The sequence below is a fragment of the Leiobunum rupestre genome, chromosome 1 (genome assembly GCF_980474605.1).
Source record: "Leiobunum rupestre chromosome 1, qqLeiRupe1.1.hap1, whole genome shotgun sequence".
NCBI classification, from domain to species: Eukaryota; Metazoa; Arthropoda; class Arachnida; order Opiliones; family Sclerosomatidae; genus Leiobunum; species Leiobunum rupestre.
Window position 1 is genome coordinate 59,262,222 of NC_143384.1, and position 18,816 is coordinate 59,281,037.

At 36.7% G+C, this 18,816-nt stretch overlaps 1 protein-coding gene across 1 annotated transcript in view; it reads left to right on the top strand.

Moving 5' to 3' along the window:
* The window catches only part of LOC149963391 (ATP-binding cassette sub-family C member 1-like), a 60,537-nt gene that overhangs the window by 33,832 nt on the left and 7,889 nt on the right, over window positions 1-18,816 (top strand). Inside the window, exons 16-21 of the mRNA XM_090166788.1 lie at window positions 6,396-6,563; window positions 7,048-7,274; window positions 8,516-8,783; window positions 13,150-13,349; window positions 13,860-13,986; window positions 15,404-15,505. Of these exons, the coding sequence (XP_090022914.1) occupies window positions 6,396-6,563; window positions 7,048-7,274; window positions 8,516-8,783; window positions 13,150-13,349; window positions 13,860-13,986; window positions 15,404-15,505 (1,092 nt within the window). The remainder of the gene's footprint in view (window positions 1-6,395; window positions 6,564-7,047; window positions 7,275-8,515; window positions 8,784-13,149; window positions 13,350-13,859; window positions 13,987-15,403; window positions 15,506-18,816) is intronic.

The following is an 18,816-nucleotide window of genomic DNA, read 5'->3' on the forward strand; positions in this document are numbered from 1 at the left end:
AAAACGGTAGCGTATTCCCCTAGGCTTTCGTAAAAACCAAAGTTGTTATTAAGGCAGTAGGTCCCCGCGCCTGTACCAGAATTGGTCTAAGACTCATCGGTAAATCAAACCACCTCACCTCTGGCACCGAGGGTAATATTAGCCCAATCTGTGCGGCTCGGGAAGTTAACCTCAAAGGGCTTGCTAAAGTGTAATTTAGCAGCCGAGATGTCAGAACCGATCTTAAGTTAGGGTAAATGATAAGAAATATCATGATAGATTTTGGTGTGACTATTTACCCAATTATTAGCCTTCCATCAATTATTTTGGTTAAGCCTATAGGCACCAAAAGCAGCAGCTTCCTCTATGAAAAGATGCAGAGTAAGATGTTCAGGAGAACCTCTAGAGAAGCACTTGGGGCTGTTCTCATAGCTCCAGTAATGCCAATACAGGCTAACCTTTGCAGGGTGCGCAGTTCAGTCTGCGCAGTTTTTAAAGTAACCCTTGGCCACCAGACCTCAGCTGCATAGGACAGAATTGGTCTGATGATCATAATATAAAACCAGTATACAACTCTGGGACTAAGGCCCCATGATTTACTGACTGTATACCTAATCCTAATGGCATGTTGCATTCCACCAATAGCCAAATCGAAATCCAATACGGATGAAAGCTTTGGCTTATCATCCTTGAAAAAGAAACTTAAATCTTCCTTATAACCAGACCAATTTGTACGTCTGGGATTACGAACTTCAATACAAGCCACTACGAGTTTGACCAAGACATTGAAGCAAATGTGTCTATGATCCGACAGAGACGGTTCTTTGGACACATGCCAGTCAGTCATCGATTCTGCGACATTTTCTGTACACAGTGTAAGATCAATGACCTCACTTCTGTTAATTTTATCAAAAGTTGGTTCATTGTTCATGTTGTTAATATTAAGCTTAGTGCTAACTAGATATTCTACAAGCTCATTTCCACGCTGATTGCAGTCTGAGCATTAGTATCACAGCCAATGACCAGCCTCTTTCCCGTCCCCTCGCAGTGGTTGACGAGACTGGCTACCTACCGCGGGGGTGGGGGAAGAGGATCGTCATATGGGAAGTATGCTGATGCCAGAGTCAGCTCAACCTCCCCGTTAATAGAGGAGGTGGTAATTTTGACCCTAGAGCAATATCCCTAGATGTATGTAGTAAGAGCGGAAGGGCATGTAGACCCCTGCGTATCAACACACAAGCTCTGGGAGTAGCAGAGTTATAATCGAAGAATATATTACCTGCGCTTTGGAGATCAAGTATCTGGCCTCTGACAACCCAAGGCTCCTGAATAAGTGCAACAACAAAGCACTCCTTTGCAAACTTTCTGCAAAGGTTACTGGTATGTCGACTCAGGAGCGACGAGTCACATGACCAGTGATCGCTCATTCTTCGAGGTGCTCAAACGCAAGTCACAAGACGTATTTCTAGCTGACAAGTCAGTTATCAAGGGGAAGGGTATTGGCTATGGATTCCTGCAGTGTCCAGTTCTAATCAGGGACATTGAGAACAACGAGGTTACTGACGTACTCTACGTTCCTCATCAAGAGGGAAGTCTACTATCTATTCATAAGCTCACTCAGAGAGGTCTCAAATTCTTCTTTTAGGGTGAAGGATGTCCCATCATTGAAGGGGAAGAGATTGTAGCTACAGCAGAGATGGATAAACATCTGTATCGTCTCAAATACCAAGAGTCTGTAAGGAGAGCTTAAACCGAATCTCCTAATGGGTGTGTTCACCACTGGCATCGGAGGATGGGGCACTGGGTCCCAGTGGTGATCAAGAATCAACTCCATGAAAACCTAAAGGCTTAGCTGATGGTATATCACTAAGGGATTGCTAGGAACGGTTGTACTGTGAGGCCTGCATAAAAAGAAAATTGACTACTTCCACTGAAGTGAAGACGAAGGCTATTATGGATCTTGTTCATAGCGAAGTATGCGGTCCGATGGACTCAGGAGCGACGAGTGGTCACCACTTCTTGGTCATTTTCATGGATGATTTTTCGCTATATACCGAGACGTTCCTGATCAAGAACAAGAGCCAAGATCTTGATCGTTTCCGGGAATATGTCGCATTTGTCAGAAGCAAGTTCCACCGACATCCATTGATCATACGAACTGACAATGGGGGGGAATACGTTAATGAAGCCATCAAAGATTTTTTGAAACAAAAAGGTATTCAACATCAGTTAACAGTACCTTTTACTTCTTGACAGAATGGCTTAGGAGAGAGAAAGAACCGATCTCTGCAAAAAATGACAAGATATATGCTGTTGGATGCCAATCTAAACAAGCGATTCTGGGGAGAAGCTGTTATAACTGCGACATACCTTCAGAATCGACTGCCAACCAGCGTCCTCGACAACACTCCGTATGAAATATTGAATGGTGTCAAATCACATCTGAGCCATATTCAAGTCTTCGGGTCGAAGTCGTTTGCATACGTTCACAAGGCGAAACGGGGCAAGTTTAAATTCTTATTTCCTTCAGTACCGCCAGTAAAGGGTACATAATTCTAATTCCAAAGAAGAATAAGATCATTTTCTCCAGAAGTGTCCAGTTCGATGAAGGTCCCAGAGGGGGGTCTACACTACAGGCCTGGAGTCAGATCGACGGGATACAGCAGATGCAGGGGTCATTCCGGAAGTCCTAGAGGAAGATCTTGAGAGTAAGTCATCAGCTTGTCCAGAGATTATACCTACAGAGCCAGAACCAGGGGCAACCGAACAACCACCAATTAAACAACAAGATCAACCATTACCCAGAGTATCCCAGAGAGAGAACATGGGAGTTCCACCTGTCAGACTGTATTGTAAATCCGTAGTCTGTATCAGATAATGATCCAGCTGGTCTGACGTCATTAAGTTACCAGAGAGGCATAAATCCAACCGGGTTGCTGTAGCGGAGTAAGAGATTTCTTCGTTAGAAGAAAGAGATACTTGGGAGCTAATTTCACTCCCAGTAGACTAGAGAACCATTGGCTGCAAATGGGTCTTCAAACCGAAGGTGGATTAGGTCGGAAATCTTCTAAAGTACGGAAAAGACTACGATGAGAAATTTGCACCAGTCGTAAAGATTGAGACTATATGGGTCCTTTTGGGCGTCGCTGCAAGCAAAAAGATGATGGGCATACACTTTGTCCGGAAGACTGCGTTCCTCCATGACGATTTTTCGGAGGACATGTATATGGAACAACCACCTAGTTTCATCAAACCTGGAGATGAACACCAAGTATGTAAGCCAAAACATACTATCTATGGTCTGAAGCGATCTGCCAGAGCCTGGGACCAGAAAGCTAATGAAGCTCTCCTCAGGGAGGGGTTCACCAGAAGCAAGTCAGATCCTGGGCTCTATGGCACGAGAGAGGACAATGGTCATTGGACATACATCCTTCTTTACGTCTATGATCTTTTTACCGTCAGTCCTCAATTGGCAACGCTAGAGGTACTTCGAACCAATCTCAACAATTACTTTGAGATATAGGATCTAGGAGAGGTGTCATACTATGAAAGATGGGAGTTTCACTTTTCATCAGCCCATGAAAATCCGGAACTTGCTCGAACTAGCTTTCAGATGCTAACCCAGCAGTGACACCGATGGACCTAGCCTACACCAAGTTGCCAGAGGAAGATAACAAGCTGCCGGAGAACAGTCTCTATCGGAAAGCAATGGCATTCATCTCCACGTAGCAAGAGTCTCCAGACCCGACATAGCAGTCAGCATTTCAACCCTAAGCCAGAAGGTGTCAGTACAATGGGAGCGAGATTGGGCAGCAGTGAAGCGAGTCATGAGGTATCTTAAGTATACTTTTGACTTTTCGTTGAAATTTCTATCAGATCCTGATCAAGCTCTCCTCGGCTACGTGGATGCTGACTGGGCTGGGGATCACTAGAACAGGTAATCAAGTAGTGGATATTTATTTAAGCTGGGAGGCGTGACTGTGGCCTGGTCCAGCAGCAAACCAAGTACAGTTGCGTTGTCGTCCACAGAAGCAGAGTATGTAGCTGCAGCCCACGCTGCTCTGGCTTCATCAACTCTTAGACGACTTTGGCCTTCCAGTTGCGAAACCGATGACTCTTAATGAGGACAACCAGGGCTGCATGAAACTCAGTCTATCCGAGAAATGCAGTGTCCTACCAAACAAAGCGATGTGAAACATCACCTTCTAAGAGATCTTTAAGAGAAGGGGACAATCGACGAGATGATTGCCGACGTCCTGACCAAGCCACTCCCGGGTCCCAGGACAGCGTTTCTAAACTTTAAACTAGGTTTCATTTGTTATCATCGAAAAGGGGTGTTGGAGAATACCGATGTCAGTACAAAGTGTTATAACAGTGTATAAATGTTTTAGCGGTCCTGTTAAAAGGTCGCATTTTACTGTGATTTTATCATTCACCGTGTTACTCTTTTATGATGTTATACTAATAAACGTTCAAGTTTTATTATAGAATTCTGCCTCGTCATTATAACTTTTTCACGATTTTTTCGTTATAAAATCGTATTAGGTATTAGTTTCTGCTAATCCTATCACGGATTGTGTCGCAAGTGTCAATTATGCGTTGACGTGGGTCTTCAACGTCTCAAACTTCTGTCTTGTAAAAAAAATCCGTGATATGACCCCAAAGATAGAAATCACAAGGGTTCAAATCAGGAGATGTGGCTGGCCATGCAACAGTTCCGCCTCGACCTATCCACCTCTCAGGAAACTCGGCATCAAGATTAGCTCTAACCCGAAAGCGAAAATGAGGCGGTGCTACATCGTGCATAAACGACATTCATTGTCTTACCGTCTTCAAGTAGCTCTGGTAAAGTGTCTTGAAGAAAGGTTAAGTAAGACTCACCAGTTGGTCTTGGTGGTAAAAAATAAAGTCCAATATAATGGTGGTTAACAATTCAGCAACATAGTTTGAGACTTAACTGCACTTGATATGATCTAACGGTAGTCGCGAACGGATTTTCTTGCTTCCAATCATGACGAGTATATAAATTGTAGATTTCGTCACGGAAAATGTTAGCCTCGTCAGAAACTAGGAGCGTATTTAACCAATTGACGTATGAAAGGACTGACAAAATTCTACCCGTCTTGGATAATCGGCCTCATTTAAAGATTGTACCTTATGTAAATGGAATGGGTGGTACTGGTGTCCTCAAAGGATACGCCAGACAAGTATATGGTCGTCTCGCAATTGACGTCCAACTTGCCTCGTACTTGTCTTAGGACCATCCTCGAAGATACTAAATACTTGTTCCTACAAGTCTACTGGAAAGGCTCTTTCTGCAGTAACATGTTCCGTTGGTTGTAGTTTTACAGTTTGCCTTAAGCGCCTTTTAACCGCCTTGATTATTTGTTTATTTGGAAGCTTTCTTTGTGGAAAGTGCTCCCGATAGAAGCGCCGCGCTACCACCGTATTTCCCTGAGCGAGTCTATACATAAGATGCATATCGGCATATTCTGCATATCATAGCAGGTTTAAGATACGAAATGTGAATTTAATTATTGTGTCCCCTCAATTTATGGCAAATTTAAGCATCATACCCTTCCATAAAAAACTATTAGTACATGACTGTGGTATAGACAAAAGCTTTCGACTAAAAACATTTCTCGGGGTGACATTGAGTGTACTAGCATTCGGGAAAAAAACACGGAGATGAGCTGGATACGTTCCAAAACGCCTCACAAGGTGTTAAATTTTTAATTATGTTATTATAATAATATAAAAATAAATTAAATAATAACCTTTTTTAATAGGCGTAGTCACTTACAAGTATCTTGTTTTTGTTAAAACGTATTTCTACTCGTAGCTTACTTCTGTCATTTTATCATCGTACTTTTGATACAAGTTTTGTTTTTTATCGAAAAAGATAAAACTATTGGGTTCAAGGCATATTAGAAATTGCACATATGCGAGTTTATCGATGTTTTGGAGGTCAATTTTGACGGTCAATTACTCGTATACGGTTTCTTAGGAACTTTTTCAGACCTTGCTACCCATAATACACGCCTGTTAATTTTTGCCAGAGTTCTATGAAACACACTTTATATCTTTGAAACAAAAATGAAACTAATAGTTTGAACATTAAAAGGTACAATGTATTACCTTTTAATTAACAGCGACCACCAAATCATTATAAATTTAGTGCAAAAAATTTTAATGTACATTTTGTATTGACTCTTGAAATATTCTGAAAATTTAAATGCAATTGAAGCTTATCAAAAACAATTATATAATTAACTGCGCTAAGAATATCGGCCGAATATTTTTAGTTTAAAGTATGTTCTTTTTGGTTATATCTGTATAATAACCATGTTCAAAACCTAACATCTTAACTACAAATATCGCTTGAATTGTTTGTTAACTTTTAAATATTTTTGCAGGGAATTAACCTTAGTGGGGGGCAAAAGCAACGAGTGAGCTTAGCCAGAGCCGTTTACTTGGATCGAGACATCTACTTGTTGGACGATCCTTTGGGTGCAGTAGACACCAACACCGCTAACTATTTATTCGAGAGGGTGATTGGACCCAATGGACTTCTTAAAAATAAAGTAAGTTACACATTTTGTATTTTATACTATGTTTAGGGTTACATTGCAGACACCGTTCACTCATTGAATTAGTTTTAATCCCGGATACACCCGAGGGAAAAAATCTAAAACTTATCTGAAATTCCGCAATGATTCAACTTTGTAAGCACTATATAAAATAAATTCATAGCGGAGTCAACGCTCACTGTGTTTGTCAATTAAAAAAGGAAATTTTATAGTTAATATTTTAATCCAATTAAGCCCTATCCCAAGAAATTACTTATAACTTGGATTAATGCCTAGTCGAGGACCTTATTCGAGAGGGGCAGTTTCAAGGTACCCACTTGTGAAACTAAGCATTATTTTGAAATAAGCTTTTGGATAAACAGCACCTTATAGTAAAGCGACAATTATTTTAGTAAAATTTCATTATGATTATTTTATCAATTATAACATGAGTGTTCAAACTTTCATGGAATAACTTCATTTTTATAACTTGGCTCAGACGAGAATAGTGGTAACCCACAATTTGTCTCTTCTTCCGCATTTCGATGTTGTATACGTGATGGATAATGGTAAAATTGAAGGCCAAGGGACATACGAAGAATTGCTAGAGAAAGAGGGTCCATTCAAAGATCTCTTGAATGAGTTGAACAAAGAAGGAATCAAAAACAAAGGCGTAGTTCAGAAAGAAAAATTGAAATCAGACATAACGAAATATACTTCAAAAAGGTAATTCCAATGTTCTATTCTGTAGCTAAAGAGTACGGTGATAATCTACGTTTTCCAGCAACTTCCTTAAAAGTAGGCGTTCTGCCACATTTTTCAAGCTTATTTGCTCTTAGAAACACTGAACGAAGCTTAGATGATCAAGAAACGCGCAGCCCCTATATCGATGGGTATTAAATACTACGCTATAGCAACGGAAAACTGCAGTACAGGGTTTAACCTCATTTAAGCGCTTTAATTCTTGTGAGTTAGAAGATATAACAAATTATAAGATAACTAAGCAACGCCTTTTAATTCAATATTTTTAATATTAATTAAATAAACACTATCGAATGAAATGTTAATTATATTTAAAGTTTTAATATGTTGAGACTTAATTTCACTTGCTCAAATAATTCGGTTAGACCAGTAAACTAATCCTAGAAAAAAATTACCGTTAAAAGTGAGGTGATACTCGTACTAAACAGGGTAGCATCTAGACATCTCAGTACCTCTAATACGGTCTCCTGTATAATGAAAAGCTGAAACAATGTTTTTTTCTGGGCTTGCAGATGAAAACAACTTCAAAAACTGATAATACCAGTTTTGTTATTCGTTAAACGCATTTTCTAATTTAAAAAAAAACTAAGAAATTGTTGGTTGACCGCGTACCTTGCAGAAAATTCGATCCTAGGGCAAATTATTCTGTCGACTGATCCTTAATGTCCAATGGACCTTTGACCTGACTCTTACATGTTGTCGGGCCGACTTTCAATCTTAAAAAGGAACGAAATTTAGTTTTGTTTGGTCAAAAAAGCACGGTTATAGAAATAAATCTTGTCATCATAAATTTCTGAAAGAGTGATTCTTAAGTTCCCAGCCTATGACAGTCTTTGAACTGATACGACATATTTATCCTCAAAACGAAGTTAATAGCCCCCAGCATTTTCATTTACTGTCGCTTCTTAACCAATGTACATGTAACAATATAAATGTTAGCTACTCGACTCAAGCGCTTTTTAAAAAAGAAAATACTTGGGACTGAATATTTCAACTATTTCTAAACAGTATAATTTAAATCAGAAAGCTTTCTTCTGGGAGATCGTTTGGAAAATGATCTTAATAGGTCTGGGATGTGAATTCGGTGACGGCTGACGCCCAAGGCGAAAAAACTGCGTCGTAGAAGGCGCCTGACTAGCCGTGAAAAGATCAACCATTATACCAATTTCACGTTCGGGAGGTAAATTTTCCGCTAAACCGAAAAGAATAGCGTTAAAACGACGATTATTTTGTGAAATTGCTTCTATCATATCACCCGGTGACCGTTCAGCAACTTCCGGAGAAGACATTTGGTCTATTTTAATGGATAATGACTTCAACAAAGAAGTCTCCATCGAGGTAACGCTGTTGGTCAGCTGCTCAGGAATGGCACTGAGGCGTTGCGAAATCATGTCAATCGAGCGTTGGTTGTTCGAGAAGGCCCCAAAGAGGTCATCTTGGGCTTTAGATAAAGTAGAAAATGTTGAGGCGATGGTTTCCTCGAGAATAGAACACTTTGACTGAAGATTAGCAAGGTTTTTACGGTCATTTACGTTGGCAATATGCATGTCGTTGATCTTTGAGTTAATGTCGTCGAAATTTATCCTAGTAGATGAGGAACTACCAACAACTTCGGATTGATACGCTTGGAGAGTTTCTTCAATTAACACCACCTTTTTTGACAGAGCTCGTAGTTCGGCGACTTCCCGAAGTTTGGCATCCGCATAAGGATTGCACAGTGAACAAAACCAGTGCAAACAACTATCTTGACAGATATAGTGAAACACTTCCTTGGGCATATCAATACAATAAATGTGAAAAACCTGACCACAGTCATTGCAAGTAAGAGTTTCGTCATCGACACGTACAGGATTACCACAAGGAATGCAAAGGATAGTGTTAGAACTGTGGTCATCCTGATCAAAATTATCTACGGCGGAAACAGAGTCTGAGACAGTACTTGCAGAGGTGCTAAGCGATAGATCTACATTATAGTCACTGTTCCCTTTCGTCGGAGCTCCAATTTCCACGTGACTTCTTAGCCGAGACCGCAATGATGATGTTACGAGTGTTTGCGACATTTAAAATGATAATAATAATTCACGCGCGCGCGCGGAATTAAAATAAAAAGATGTTTCAAAAGCCAATCGGGCCTAAAGTCCCAAAAAAGTGAAATTCGGCAAACCGAAAAACGGTCCTAAAGACGAAAAAAATCGGTCGGAACTAGAAAACAACTACCAAATTCGATAGCGGGATAGTTTAAGGAGCAGAATAATATAAAAATCGCCGCCCGGAGGCACTTTAACCTGTATAAATACTTTAAAACACGGAGCGTTATAAGACACGTCACAGTGGGTAGCATGATCTTAAGAGTTTTATTATGTAGATGTTACGTTAGAGTCACGAATGAAAGTTGGGGAACAATTCGACGAAAGGATCTTAGAGTTTTATTATGTAGATGTTACGTTAGAGTCACGAATGAAAGTTGGGGAAAAATTCGACGAAAGGATCTTAGAGTTTTATTTTGTAGATGTTACGTTAGAGTCACGAATGAAAGTTGTGGGAAAATTCGACGAAAGGTTCGTAGAGTTTTATTATGTAGATGTTACGTTAGAGTCACGAATGAAAGTTGGGGGGAAATTCGACGAAAGGATCTTAGAGTTTTATTATGTAGATGTTACGTTAGAGTCACGAATGAAAGTTGGGGAAAAGTCGACGAAATGATCTTAGAGTTTTATTATGTAGATGTTATGTTAAAGTCACGAATGAAAGTGGGGGAAAATTCGACGAAAGGATCGTAGAGTTTTTTATGTAGATGTTACGTTAGAGTCACGAATGAAAGTTGGGGGGAAATTCGATGAAAGGATCGTAGAGTTTTTTATGTAGATGTTACGTTAGAGTCACGAATGAAAGTTGGGGGGAAATTCGATGAAAGGATCTTATAGTTTTATTTTGTAGATGTTACGTTAGAGTCACGAATGAAAGTGGGGGAAAAATTCGACGAAATGATCTTAGAGTTTTATTATGTAGAAGCCAAACGGAAACAAAATGACGAGCCGAAGTAGATCTCAATATAATTTGAAAATGCCCGAATGATAATATTCAAATTGACTATAGTTTGCCAGTGAAACGGATAATTTTTTTGAAACACACAAACTTTTCTCTATGTGATTTAAAATCAGCGCTTTTAAAGAAAAATGAAAAAAATTAAAAATTTGAAATAAGTATTACAAATGTTTTTTGTTTATTCAGTAATCTAGTTAAATTTAAATATTTAGTAAAGTTAAGTTATTTGGGCTAACGGGTGTTTAATTAGGTAAATATTAATAAAATAAATTAGGTTAGTTATTACAAGTTTGCTAGTTTATTAAGGTTATAAGGTTAAGGATAATAAATTAGGAAAATTCCATAATATTTAAAAAAAGTAAAAAGTGTTTTATTTGAGTAAATTTATTTTAGGTATTTTTAATTTATGTAAATAAAAGTAAGAAACGGTGACTTTACTTAATAATTTTATCTAGTAAAATGAGATAACTGTTTTAACCAAAACGCTTTAAAAATGAATTGTTTTTCCTTGATTCGGCCGTTAAGCCGGCTGCGAATATACGACGCGAAATTGGTTTTGAAACGACGCATTAATTTTAATTGAAATTGAAATAGACCTTGTTGCTAAATTCTTATTTTTCTGTAAATGCTAAATGATTTTATACACTTTCTTTAGGTTTTACAACTGGTCCACAAATAACATTTCAATTATGGTTAAATGTTGAATATCTGAAGTATCGGTCGTTATAATACACAATGAATGTCAATGTTGGAAACGTTGCCCCGTTTTTGAAAAAATAAGCATTTCAATTTACTTGATTTGTAGCAAGTATCACTGCTATAATGACAAGAAACAACTTTTTTCAAAATAAATTTTTAAGAGTATATGCTTCTTATTAACAAAATGCGTTGAACAATACGAAGATTAATTCTATGGTAAAAATAAAAATATATATTTACGTTTATAAATTAAAAATGAAACAGTAAAAACAATTTTTTTTCAATAATTGCGGACATTCCGAGCCGAGGCCAGTTATATATAACCATTATTTTAAGGCTACTAACATAAATTTAAAATCACGAGAGACATTTGCGTCAAAAAGGGAACGTTAAATAAAACAAAACAAATATAAAATGGAAAATAAGACTACAATAAGGAATACATTAATAAGTATGATCATGAATGTATTCCTTTCAACCATGAATATCGAACTATATCATTACCCTTACTACCATCTGGGGCTAAGATGGGCGGTGTCTTTCTACGTTTTACTTAATCACTTGAACCAATCAGGAGACATGTGTTTGTTTAACCGGCGAAGAAAGTGACTGGTAATTTCTTTAAAAATACCAGTTATTTAACAAAAATACTTCATAATCATAAATAAAAAGTTAACATTAATATTATCTATTTTCGTTCAAATAAAAAGATGTGTTTTAAATTTTAGAAACTAAATTTCATGCTGGTCAAGTTTCAAAACTTTGCCCAATACGATTTTTTAGGGTTGACGCGTGACCAACGTTACAATAACTTAGCCCCTCCCATCCTAGCGACTGAGGCTAGACTACTTAATGCAGTTCGATATTCGTGGTTGAAATAAATTCCTTCATGGTTTAACCTTGAACGAATAATTACTGGACCCGAAACCAAATGGCGCGCTTGGTGCTTTTACGGCAGCGCCGCTTGTAGTGCCGTTGTGTCAAGTATTGAAAAGATTTCAATCCAAATAATAAAGACGAGCCCAATTTTAGTAGACGCCGTTAGGCCTAGTGTTCTTAGCTCATCACTGTCGCCAGAGCTTACACCTTTATATCCATTTTGACTAGGCATTTTTTAATTTATAATCTATTTCAACCTTCACACAAACTATATATGCAAAAACCTTAAAGCGAACTTCCTATTTGAATTAATTGAATCATTACCCTTTCATTTTCCTTCCAATTCAATTATTACTGAAAAATATAAAGCCTATTAAAATGCCAAAAGCCTCACTTCTATTAAAAACAGCGGAGCAGGCGACGGAATGCCGGTCATCTGACATTTTTACGCACTTGTTTTGTATTTGGATAGAAATATTTCGCGATTCTCTCGGTAGGAGCGCTGACGAGCGATGCAAATTGTGGGGATTTTGCTAAGGTTTCGAGTCCAGTCAATATTCGACCAAGGTATAACTATGTAACATAAAATAAATGGAAAACAAAAAGTAAAACATTAAAGAGACTTTAAATAGCTACTTCAGAACAGCCTTTGTCTAAATTTAAATAACCGTTTTCTCTAATGAACATACATATTTTCATTTTATACCAATTTTATTCTCTTAATATATATGAAATAATGCCGTTTATAGAAAGAGAGTCATATAATTTGCAATTACATTTGTCATGTTACGGCTTTTAACTCAAATTTAATGTTCTTTAATTCTATCTGTCTATTGAACGTTAGCTTGTCCAATGTATTGGTTTGCTTTATTTCACGTTCCCTTTTTGACGCACACATGTCTCACGCGACAGTATTTAAAATCTCGTGCTAACTTACTGGCTTAGCGGTGCTTAAGAATGTTTGGGTGTTTCCACCACCTTCTCGACCACCTGGGATTAAGTCATTAAACGTCGCTTAATGACTTGGGCCTAGGGTGGTGCTTGGGGTATAAGCCTAGCTAATTATTATTGATACATCGTAGAATTATAAACAATATATATACGGATATGGCAAGACAAATTATCTGTGTTTCATTTGAAGCTTGTCAATAGCATTCTGATTTGATTATATATTTTATTGCAAAACTAAACTTTTGAGGAATTTCAATGCTTTTAGGTGTATTACTCGAAAGCTCATCGACAGCTGAAGAACCTATTCGTCAACTCAAATTCTCCTCTGTTCACCCATTTTTCTGATACTTTGGCCGGGGCCAGCGTCATCAGATCTCTGAAAGCTACAGACATATTCACCGAAAAAGCATTTTCACTCATTGAGGATAACGAAGCTAAATATTATTCCTGGATAATGAGTGTGAGGTTAGAAATTTCATATATTTAAATTAAACAAAGTGTAATAACTTATAGTGCACAATTTGATTTTTTTTATTTTACCCAACTAATTTACATTTAACCTTGAACTTCTTTACGGTTGTATTATTATTAATGTTCTTGTTGCGTTGAATAAATTTTTTATTCATTTTTTGTGCTTGAATTAGGACAACAGTAGAGTAAAGTAAATTATTCAAATTTCTTGTTTCGCGTAATGCCCAGCAAAGTCGTTCATGCTAGTTTAAAGTTCGTGTGTCAATTTCTGTTGTAACGGTTCATCTCTACACTTACTCAACCAGGAAACACGAATAGGAAATGGTTTTCAACACTGTCTATCAAGGTTGATATTAGTTAATTGTCATGAAAAGCCGACCCTCTTGTTGGATAGTAGATCGTACACAATGAATCTACGTCTTCATTTTCAGAAAAATCCCTTTTTAGATAAATTAATTAATCAGTTTAATAACAACTCTGAAACTACAATAACTTTATTTTCAGATGGATGTCCTTCCGGATAAATTTGTTACTTAACGTGCTGTTACTCACTGCTTCTCTCTGGGCAATACTGTCCAAAGAATTCCTCTCACCTGGAATAGTTGGATATATTTTTAACAACGTGAACACGGTTCGTGTAATTTAATCATCACCTCAGTAAAACGATTCGAGTTCAATTTACACATGGCGCCTTTAGAAAATGCATTTCACTAATTAATTGGAAAAGTATTGAACACATTTATGAGCACGCCAACATAGAAAATGCCTAAGTACATGAAATACATTGTTGGACTTCACTCAAGCTTATTAACATGATTTTTCGGTGGAACCTATTACACAGACGCAAGAAAATCTTAAGTTCAGACATACCAATTACAGATATGTTCTTTACGTGAGAAATAAAAGCAGTAAATTAAGAAATACGAAAAAAATAATAATAATCCAAGCAATATTTTCCAAAATTATATTCTTGGAAAAAAGGACAGATTGTCTGAACTTTATGTAGAATATTTCTGACAAGTCCAGAGTTTCCTGACATTTTCTGGGTACTTAAACATTTGGTATATAACCAAATATTTTGGGACCAGTCTACCTTGAGGAAGTTATCACTTTTAAGCTGTGCTGTAACACGATTGTAAAAAAGTACAACAGAGGGTTTTATTTAAGTTACGGTAAGGAGTTATGGTGGTAGTTAAAATGTAGGGACTACAGTAGGGTGAATTTAAGGGGTTTCTTAGGCAAATTTGTACTACGGGTAAGGTGGATTCTGCGGGTACCCGAGAAAGCCCAAACAGATTTTTTTTTAAAAATTGTCTGAGCCAAAGAAATGTGAATTCAAGGTGGTACTGATTTTAATTTTTTATTAATTTGTTCCAATGTAAGAAAACATAATTCATAAAACATTGGGATAATTTGAAAAACATTTCGAGGTAGCGCAATGAGCTTGAAATTTCCCCATATCTTAGCATTTGAACCAAGGGCATTTAAAGTTTTTTATATTTAGCGAGTTAGTTAATAATAAAATTAATAATCAGCTAGGCTAATATCCAAAGCACCACCCTAGGCCCCGTCATCTAATTTATAAATTTCTGATTTCCAAAATCTTTGTTTTTATACATTGAAAACATAAAACTAAATAACTAAAACCACGGTATAATTGCGTAAGTAAAAACAAAGGTTTATTAACTGACTAGTTTCGGTAGAACATTGCGCCATTGTCAAAATACCACAAATATAATGAAATATCACTATTATAATTTCATATCTCAATTATAATTATCGTTTTTTTTCTGCGCCATTGGCCGTTTTTCGCGAGTTTGATATTGATCATCCTGTAGTTTAAGTTTCCAATGACTATTAATGATTTAGTGCTTGACAAGGGGTCACGTACCCGAAAGCTCGCAGAATTTTACCGTATTCAACAGTAAAGTAATGTTTTTAAAACCATGAAGTAACCGTTGTGTTATTTAAATATTATTGACTATCAATGTAAGCTCCCAATGTTATTTTTTGAAATCGTTCATCATTCAATTATCCAACTTTTGCAGATTGTACCTTTAGTGTGGCTGATTTTATTTAACGGAACACTTGTTGAGGCTTCTCTTGTGAGTCTGGAGAGGATATTTGAATATTTCAAATTAAATCCTGAAGTAAGCTAAATTTATATCGACAGTAATTTCTTTTTTGTAAAATTATATTCCAAGGTTCTTAAGTTATTTTCCGCTCCTTTGCTAAAATGAAAACTTAATCCTTAAGTGAGTGAATAATTGATAGTAAATATGATGCTATGTAATTATTAAACTGTGTACATATTTTGTTTATATTTCAATTTACAAATTAAACACTATTTATACTAAAAAATATTCCTTAAAAAATTCAGCACCCTGAAAATATATCTCCGAATAAAGAAGTTTCTGAAATCAGCCGTAAATTAAGCTATGTGGCAAAAATGAAATGTGAAGAATGGTTTAGTTAAGAGTGCTGAAGTTAATTATTTATTGAATTGGCCCATGTCAGCTAATGTTTTGGAAATAACCAGTTTACCATATAAATCTAGCAAGTTTTGTTTTATTAAAACATGCAATCTTATTAATTGAAATTTAATTTAACCTCCAGAAAAGAGACTTTGCTTCAAGGCAAACCTTTATTGGTGACCCTACTGTGAAAAATCGAACGATTCGCACTTTTGATGGGCCCGAAATTTTTGATAAACTTGTGACGAACAAGAATTACAAACTGGACTTCTCGATGGCTTTGACACCCGCAACGTTTCGAGTTAAATGTTGTCTGTGCCGCATGAGAAGATTCGATTAAATTTCAGCTCCGTAACAGAAGTCAAGGGCCCGGAACAATGCGTTATAATTTGAATGGCCCTTTGCTAGGCTCATTTTTGTTCAGGATCCCTAACAAAATTATATGGATTAAAAATGGAATAAGATGTCTAGTGTTCGTAATGGCGCCAGATAATGAACAGAACGGGTAACAACACCGAATGAAGACCAGGGTCTGTAATGATGCTAAATATAGACTAGGGTTTGTTATTGAAGGTCATTGTTATTTAACTAAATTAGCCAACTGATTAAAAATAACAATTGACGTCTCTTTATCATTTATTTTCATTTCTTTAAAATAATACAGACAACATGAATTTTAATCGGGGAAATATTATTTTATATTATTTTGAATTGTAAAAAGGTGGTCATCGTCTACAAGAAAATAAGGGCAATGCTGCTCAACCTTAATCCGCATAATTTGACTCTCAAATTAAAAAAAGGTACAATATTGCTTATTTCTGAAAAAGGTAACCGAACTCTTGAACAGTGGACAAAATATTTGAGCAATGAGCACTCCAGTTCTTTTTATATTTATTTCGAAAACTATTACGGATATTCTATTCCGAATTGGTTTTACTTGAATGTTTAGCTCTTAATAGAGCTAAACATTCAAGTACTAGTAAATAATATAAATTGCATATTTTAATGATTCATCACTATACATTGCTTTATATACGATGAATGTTTAAAATTAGCCTGATTTTGAATGGAAAATGTGTATGTTAGGAAACAAGAGGGTAATACAAAAGATTTAATAATCCACAGATAATAAGTGCCCGTTGTTAAAGTCCTAGGCAAATTTCTAGCCGATCAACTAGAAATCGCAAAATGAGATCTAGCCAAAATAATTCTAGCCGAAATTACGCCCCGCATACTTAATAACCAATAGGAGAGTCCTATTTTAGCGGTTAATCGCGAGTTATTTAGGCAGACGACAGAAAGTGAACTCGGTGAAAATTCTCTCATGTGAAGTTTGCTTTCAAGAATTTTTGATAATTATGTTTAGTTTGGTGGTTGAAAGGTAAATAATTATGGCACCGTGGGAAGGACATCAACCAAATTATAGTGAAAGAGGAAAAAAGGCACTAAATTCTGGTCTGGAAGTCAGGCAAGGCTTTATAAATCGAGTTATGCGGTATGGAAAAAGTTTACAAAGGCTGAGAAGAGATATCTAAAGAGGTGTCAGCAGTTGTTCTGTTTTTTCCGAAATGGAAAATAATTTAAGGACAAATTAAGGACAAATGGACTGACTTGAAAATTAAAACCAAAAAGAAGGTACTAAATGTCCAAATAGCCTAAAGAAAACGGGATTAGGTAAACCTGAGCCACCATTAAGCCCATATTATTTTGATGAAACATCATTCTACGTCAGTTCAATTATCGCCTTCGCTCTGAATGACCATCTTGTATGTACAAATGTAGCACATGACATGTCCACGATATATTAAGTGAATTTTCAACCATATTCGATATTCTTTCAATGTATTTTTGAAAGAACTGGAACGGTCGACTCGATGCCTTTTCTCCTTTCAATCAGTTGGTTTTATTAAAAGCAGAACACATACCTCAGTTGCAGAATGCAACGGAGATCGACCTCTCAGCACTTCAGGCTCTAGAACAAGTCGTAGTTCATTCCATATCTTCACAAATACGTGTTTTGGTAGTTGGTATTTCACACTTCTCCGCCTAACACGAAGCCACAGCGACATCATTGGCTCTAAAATGAACCAATAGTAGGCAGTGTATAGATCACGTGGTACATTTTATATTTATTTTTAATTTCAACTTCAAGGTCTCCGATTTAGGCCTAGTTGGATATATCATCAGAATGCCAGGGTGCAAAATTAATGGTTGTGAAAATATCAGTTGGGTTGCAAAAACATTAAGCTATTTTACTGTTCCGGATTTTGTTAAAGATACAGATCTTACCAAGAAATGGGCCCAACATGCCAATAAAGTGGCAAAGGATAAAATTCATAATGCCATAGCCGAGTATGAGTGTAACCCTTTGCGAAGACCTAATTTCATTAACAATGTTGATCGAGTTTGTGAGAAACATTTTAAACCAGATTGTTTAATCTAAGCCTAATGAAACTCAGTGAAAAAAGCTTCGGAGAGGCTCAGTGCTATCGCTCTCTAGTTTATCACCATCACAAATCAAAAATGAAGATTCAGGAACAAATCAAGGATACTCTGAAACGTTGTGCCTTAAGAGTAAAGATAACTGTTTAGATAAATTGGATGGTGACTGCGTGCAAGACCAAGGAGAATCAAACAATTTGGAAAAAAATTATAGTATTCATGATTGCGTTAATCAAGAGGAAAATACGACACAGATTAAAACCTTAGCAGTGCAGACTGTGCTCTGTGAAAATGCAAAATTGCAATATTATGTTGCAACACAGACTATGCCAAGTGAACTTTCGGAAATTAAGCACTTTGTAGCTGTGCAGTGTAATGAAATAATTTCACGAGTGTTTGGAACCGAAACGTGCTCTTTTGCAGATATTATTAAAGCAATTGAAGCATTGACAGAAAACGTAAAGTTTCAAGATCATCTTGACCATTCATACGCCAGTCATAAATTTCAATCACATAAAAGTAACGCAAGCTCTAGTTCAATCTTA